This window comes from Haplochromis burtoni, unplaced genomic scaffold (assembly GCF_018398535.1).
Source record: "Haplochromis burtoni strain Fernald_Lab_line unplaced genomic scaffold, NCSU_Asbu1 Contig_1290, whole genome shotgun sequence".
NCBI classification, from domain to species: domain Eukaryota; kingdom Metazoa; phylum Chordata; class Actinopteri; order Cichliformes; family Cichlidae; genus Haplochromis; species Haplochromis burtoni.
The window spans coordinates 41,590-47,922 of NW_024583651.1; the positions used below are offsets into that span (position 1 = coordinate 41,590).

At 39.4% G+C, this 6,333-nt stretch overlaps 1 protein-coding gene across 1 annotated transcript in view; it reads right to left on the minus strand.

Annotated features, from left to right (window-relative positions):
- The window catches only part of LOC102294079, a 38,981-nt gene that overhangs the window by 24,580 nt on the left and 8,068 nt on the right, over positions 1–6,333 (minus strand). Inside the window, exons 3-6 of the mRNA XM_042216842.1 lie at positions 5,727–6,146; positions 3,973–5,596; positions 485–745; positions 52–87 (exon numbers count right to left, since the gene is read on the minus strand). Coding sequence (XP_042072776.1) covers positions 52–87; positions 485–745; positions 3,973–5,596; positions 5,727–5,748 — 1,943 coding nt within the window. The 5' untranslated portion in view covers positions 5,749–6,146. The remainder of the gene's footprint in view (positions 1–51; positions 88–484; positions 746–3,972; positions 5,597–5,726; positions 6,147–6,333) is intronic.

Here is a 6,333-nt window from a genome sequence, read left to right on the forward strand (position 1 = left end):
CCTGTCTGCTGTTCTCTCTCTGCTGCTGCACAGAACAGGTTCACAAAGAACCTGATTCTGTCTTCATCTGATGTCTTTGTATCAACACTGGAACAATAACAGGGAAAAATTCAGTGATGAACACATCTTCCATCAGAGCAGCTGAACACTGTTTTACACTCTTACAACACAAACACTCATCCTGCTCTAACACATCTGCTACATCTGCAGGTGGACACACAAAGTGATGAAGACTCTCTGCTGTCTGAAATCTTCATCTGCTGCTCACTATAAAGCTGCTACCATCATCATCATCATCATCATGCTGCTCAATGTTTTGTTCCCTCTGCTGCTCTATTGATGAGATTCATCAAGAGATCAGAAAAATCTTTAAAGTCAGAGTTTTAATTCAATGTAATAATTTCTGAATGACACATTCGAAGTTAAAGACAGATGAAATATAGATGTGGGCATAAGTAAATTAATATGCATATAAGCAGTATACCTGAGTGAGTGGATGTTGGGTAAAAACTGTAAGAGAAACTCGCTGACAGATTGGTCAACAGAACTTCTGTGATCCCAGTGGAGGCAGACTTTAACCTTCTCTGCACTTTTCTGCAGGACTTTTCCAGCTTGGTCATAGAGTTGTGGCTGACTGTTTACTGAAAGGTGCAGCTGGTTCTCAGCAAAGCAAAGTAAGCTGATGTAATCCACCTCCACCTCGCTGAGAAGACAAATGGTCCAAAGCTGCCATGATAACTGGAAACTGGAAATTTATTGGAGAGCTTCATATTAATTGACAAGTAATGAGAAGTTAACAACCATAAAGTCTCTTGATGGTTGTTAACAACTGTTTTAAAAGAAATTGTTTTAAAACAAAAAAAAAGCCAAGAAAATAAGAGTCCACAAAATAGGTATGTTTATGTTATGCTTGTTATCGCCTAAACTGAATTAAAATATTTGCTTTTTTCATTCTAGTTTCCACATCTCAACACCAAGACTCAACTGCAAGAGCCTGCATAGACAACTCAGATTCACCACAAGTGTGCTGTTAACATGTACAGTCAGGGGTGTCCAAATCCAGGCCTCGAGGGCTGGTGTCCTGCAAGTTTTACATGTGTCCTTGATCCAACACAGCTGATTTTAATGGCTAATTTCCTCCTCAACATGTCTTTAAGTTCTCCAGGCCTGGTAATGAATGAATCATTTGATTCAGGTGTGTTGACCCAGGGTGATATCTAAAACCTGCAGGATACTGGCCCTTGAGGCCTGAAGTTGGACTCCCCTAGGGTACAGACTAATGCACAGAACTTTAGTTTGTACTTTGTAATTTTTGCTTACCCTTAGTTTGACCACTGACTTAAAAATCTGCAATCTTGTGTTATGATCCTTGGTCTTTTTTTTTCTTTTTTTTTTAGGCACACTAACATATTTAATGTATCAATAGTTGATTATTTTTTCACAGAGGTTAGAAAATTATTCTTAATATTATTATCCTGATATCACTTCAAAGTTTCCCCCAAGTTCTTATGCTCATCTTAGGCAACCATCTTATAAAAAACTGTTTAAGTTTAATTTTTATTATTTGGGGAACAACGAGACAATTTTTAAAAGAGGAATAGTTTTACAAGTGGAGCTCACTTACTTTTTTCTCCTCCTTATCTTTTCTGTCAATCTTTTCACTAACTCTGCATTTGGATAGGGTCAGTGTCACTACGGGTAGCATGAGGAGATACCTGGAACCTGCAAAGGTTGCACAGATAGTCTAGCCTCTCCAGGATTGCACATCAATATGTGCCATTCCCAGAAGGTTTTCTGTGTCTCCCAGGCGAGTCCCAAGTTCACAGAGAAGATTCCAAGAGTTAGGTAGTTACCTAGGAGAGCTGGACAGGACCCTAGAAGGTCCTTAACCCATCTGCAGGACTGGAATCTGCTCCTTTTTGCAAGGAGAAACAGGATGGAGACTGCTAGTGCCCTAGATAAATAACCTCCACCAGGGCCCTGGAGGGAATGTCTCTGACCAAACAAACAATCAGAAATAGACCTCAGGGCCTGAAATCATCTAGTGGGCCTCACTGCCTGGCACCAAGGACCCAATTGCCATCTGCTACTGGTGCCCTGTTATTTTCAAAGATGGGAGCAGTATCACCCTGAGCACATATGACAAACATGAAGGGGTCTGGAGAAGCTGTGGAGAACATTATGCTGTTTTTAACTTCGTTCAGAATGACCAGTTTGGTGGTGGGTCAGAAATGATCTGCACAACCCTCTACAGGCTAGGCAACTACACCCTGACTACCACAAGGTATCAGGATGAAACTCCTGAACCCAATGTCAGACCCCGCATTGGTGCACTGGGTCCTGGGCTCCTCCTTCTGTACGACAATGTCCAGTTTCATGTGGCAAAAGCATGCATGTAGATCCTGGAGGATGAAGAAATTGATACTATTGACTGGCCCCTGACTTGTTCGACCTAAATCTAATAGAACATCACTGAGACATTATGCTTTGGGGCATCCAGCGTCACCAGATAAGAGTTTGACCATCACTTTGTTTTGTCAACATCAGCTCAAGTGTGAAGCAAGGTGGTAGCACTATGATAATTGCTAATGGTTTGGTTTTTAAAAAGGCATCATGAATGTGTGAATTTATTACATTTTACATTTTAAATGAAAATCTCAGATATACATATGTCTTTTATATGGAGAGTGATGCAAAGTATTTGTACTTTGGAAGTTCTGACAAAAATGAAGAAAATACTAAAGGCATTAGAATGACAATGGCAAAAAAAGAAGCATGGAGACCTTCAGACTTACAGCAAGTTAATTTAAGTAGATTTTATGTGACCTTTAGCTTATATTCATAAAATTAAGGACTGATTTTAGCTTGTCTACCTCAGAGAATGTTTTCTAGTATTAAAAGCAGAGATGGGCAGTAACGCGTTACTTGTAACTTACTTGTAACTTACTTGTAACGCGTTACTGTAATCCGATTACTTTTTTCAAGTAACGAGTAAAGTAAGGGATTACTATTGCAAAAACGGTAATTAGATTACCGTTACTTTCCCGTAGGAACGCTGCGTTACTGCGTTACTAAAACCCTGATTTTTTGCGAGAATGTCTCATGACAGTGACGTAAGCAAGTGCGACGTTCGTGACAACAGCTGTGTGCAGATCAACAATGGATAATATATCGAGTGCGGGAGAGAGTATGACCGTGCAGCGTTTAAAGCTTGGAAGTACTGACCTTATTTTAAGTTTGATTCCATAAAAAGTGACAAAAACATTAGCATCCATTGTGCGTGGGAAGAAAACTTCTTTTTACAGCGAAAAAACCCCTAAACTTCCAAGCAAGCACCGAGTGCGCAACGACGTAATGGGAAACTCACAGAGAAACTCGCGGATTCTTCCACTGACCGCGGCACACCTGCACCAGGGACCGCTAGTCTTTGGCATTATTTATTTTCTGCTGTGTTTTACTTGCATCTATTTGAAAGAGTGAGTGTAAACAAAAAAAAAAATTTATTTTATGTGCTGGAATGTGCAGAAAATAGGTTTAAATGTTAAACTAATTTATTCAAGTCAGAGAATGTTGCATATAATTAAATATTTGCTTGATGCATAAAGTTAAAAGATTAAAACTAATAAAACAAGTTTAAAAAAGAGACTTTTCCATTTGATTACATTTTGGATGGATGGATGGATGGATTATGTAGAAAAAGTAGAATTGGGCTGAAAGATCTATCACTTTATCACCTCTTCAGGTTGTAAATCGTGTTTTTAAAAAGTAACTAAGTAACTAAGTAATTAATTACTTTTGAAAATAAGTAATCAGTAAAGTAACGGGATTACTTTTGTGGGGAAGAAATCAGTTATTAGTTACTGATTACTTTTTTCAAGTAACTTGACCAACACTGATTAAAAGTCAGAAAATGTCAAAAAGTCTACAGATATTTAGATTAAACAAACACGTAAACTATATGTTCTTACTTACCTTTGGAGTTTGCTCAGACATCCTAGTAATGGTCTTATTCCTTGTTTTGATACTTTTGTCTTTTCCAAGTTCAGCTGTATTTTCCTCTCCTTACTCTGGCTGATTATATAGGACACAGCATAGCATTGCTGAGGATCGAGAGTCTCCCCACTCAGATCAAGACAGTAGTCCAGTTTATCCAGAAGATAAACACAGGCTTCAGCAGACTGAGACTCATAGAGACACTGACATAAGAACAGCAAGTCTATTTCACAGTCCTCAGTGTCACTACGATCTACAAAGGTGGTCACCAAGTGTTTGAAGAACCAGCCAGATGTTTCTCTGAGCTGCTGAGAAGGAATCAGACTTTCTAGCAAATCAGTGTTTTTATCATTTAACAGTCCACACAAAAAGGGGACTAAGTGTTTCATGTGTTTGATGTTGTCAGTCAGACACTGTTGGACAACACTTCTGGTCCGTTCTGGATCCTTCAAGACCCACAGTGCTGCAAAAAACTCTTGAACAGTGTAGTGGAGAAAGGCACACAAGGGTTTCTTTGCAGTTGAGCTGACTTGAGATACACTCCTGCTCAAAAAAGCTAAATAAGCACAGCTTTCTAATTTGGGCAGTGATTTCAGGTTCACATTTTTTCCTTCTGTTGCACAAAAAGCAGCCTCAGATAAAGACAGTACTGCATCCCATTTAGTGCTTTCATTTTCAGATGTCTTGCAAACATTTCTCTGAATGCAGAAATGGAGGATATTGAGGTATATTTCTGTAACTGTGCAGGGATGTGGAGAGAACTCTGAGCCCTCAAAACTAAAGCAGGCAACCACCATCAGAGCGTACATGGGGACGTGGCACAGAGAGAATAATTCCAAGTTACACAAAACTTTGTTGAAGTGTTCCTCACTCAGATACTTGGATAAGTATTCTCTGATGCCCTGCTCACTGAAGCCTTTCACTTCCACTCTGAGACAGTCCCAACCTAACAGGAAGTCTGCTGACTCCACCTCTGGTCTGCAGGTGATGATGATCTTTGCTTCAGGTAGAAGAGTCTTCTGTATGAGCTTAAACACCACAGAAGTAGAGGGGATATCTGTAACGCCATCAAAAATGATAGTAACATTGTCAGCATTATTCTTTATGTCCTCTAAGACTTTGTCTTTGCCTTCATCTGGTTCATTGAACACACTGAAGAGAAGATCCTCCAGTTTATGGACCTCTGTGATGTTGGGTGTTTCTCTCATATCAAAGTAGAACATGTAATCTAGATCCTTGTTGTCTTTCTCTGACCATAGTTTCAACATCTGATGGACCACAGCCGTTTTCCCAGTTCCAGGTTTTCCTACCAAAAGGATTTTTCTTTCATACGTTTTCAGCAGTTCACTGGGGGAAGTTTCCTGTTTGTCCTCAGGTATGTAGGCCTTTAGTTTTTTAGTACGAACCTTCCTGCTTTTTTTGATCTTTGACTTTTTTATTTTGGATGGTGAAGCCTGTCCTTGTGTGTCTAACACAAGTGAAGTGTACGACAAAGATGTCTCCTTGTTGAACAGGACTGCTTTACTTTGGATCCATGATCTTTCTGAAATCTTTTGAGTTTCTGATTTCAGCTTTTGCTGGTATCTGTGGCACGGGCTGGGCCCTGAAAGAAAGGAGAAATTAATTAAAAAGTGATTTAGTGATTTAACTCATGTGTCACTGAACAACACTGCATTTTAAATGAGTGTGATCACATTAAAACATGCCACTGACTTCAGTTTGTTTAAAAATACCTTGTAAATACGTTACATCCATGTTGGTGTCCTCCTTGAAGGAAAAGCAGCTGATCCAGTAGCTCAGGTCAAATTCGTCTTTCAAAGAAGAGTCTGTCTCTGTATTTTCCAGAACAGACTGAGCTTTCTGTGGATCTCTTTATTATGTCAATAATCCTGAGAAACTCATAGCAAGCTGCTTCCCCCTTTTTGATGACAGAGTCCACAGTTCTTCTCCTTTTGTCAAAGTCGCCACCATCTGTCTTTATTTTACTGACTTCTTCCTCTGAGAAAACTCCTCTCTGGTACAGATTCTCCACAATCACAGCAGTGAGCCTCTTTAATGTTCTCACCAGGTTGAGTCTGGCCCTCCTGACGTACTCCACTGCTGACTGAGATGTACAAGCTATGTTTCCTTCATTTCCTGGATTTCAGTAACTTCTGTTGAAAAAATAAATAAATATGAATTTAAACAAAATATATTTCACTTCAAAGATTCAGACTATTAAATATAAAGCATGCCAAAAGAAATAGACTTGATCTCCACCCAACACTAATTTATCTTAGATTGACGTCCCACTGATCACATCCTGTGTCAAACAAGCTGGTTTAAAAAAGGGGGGGAAGG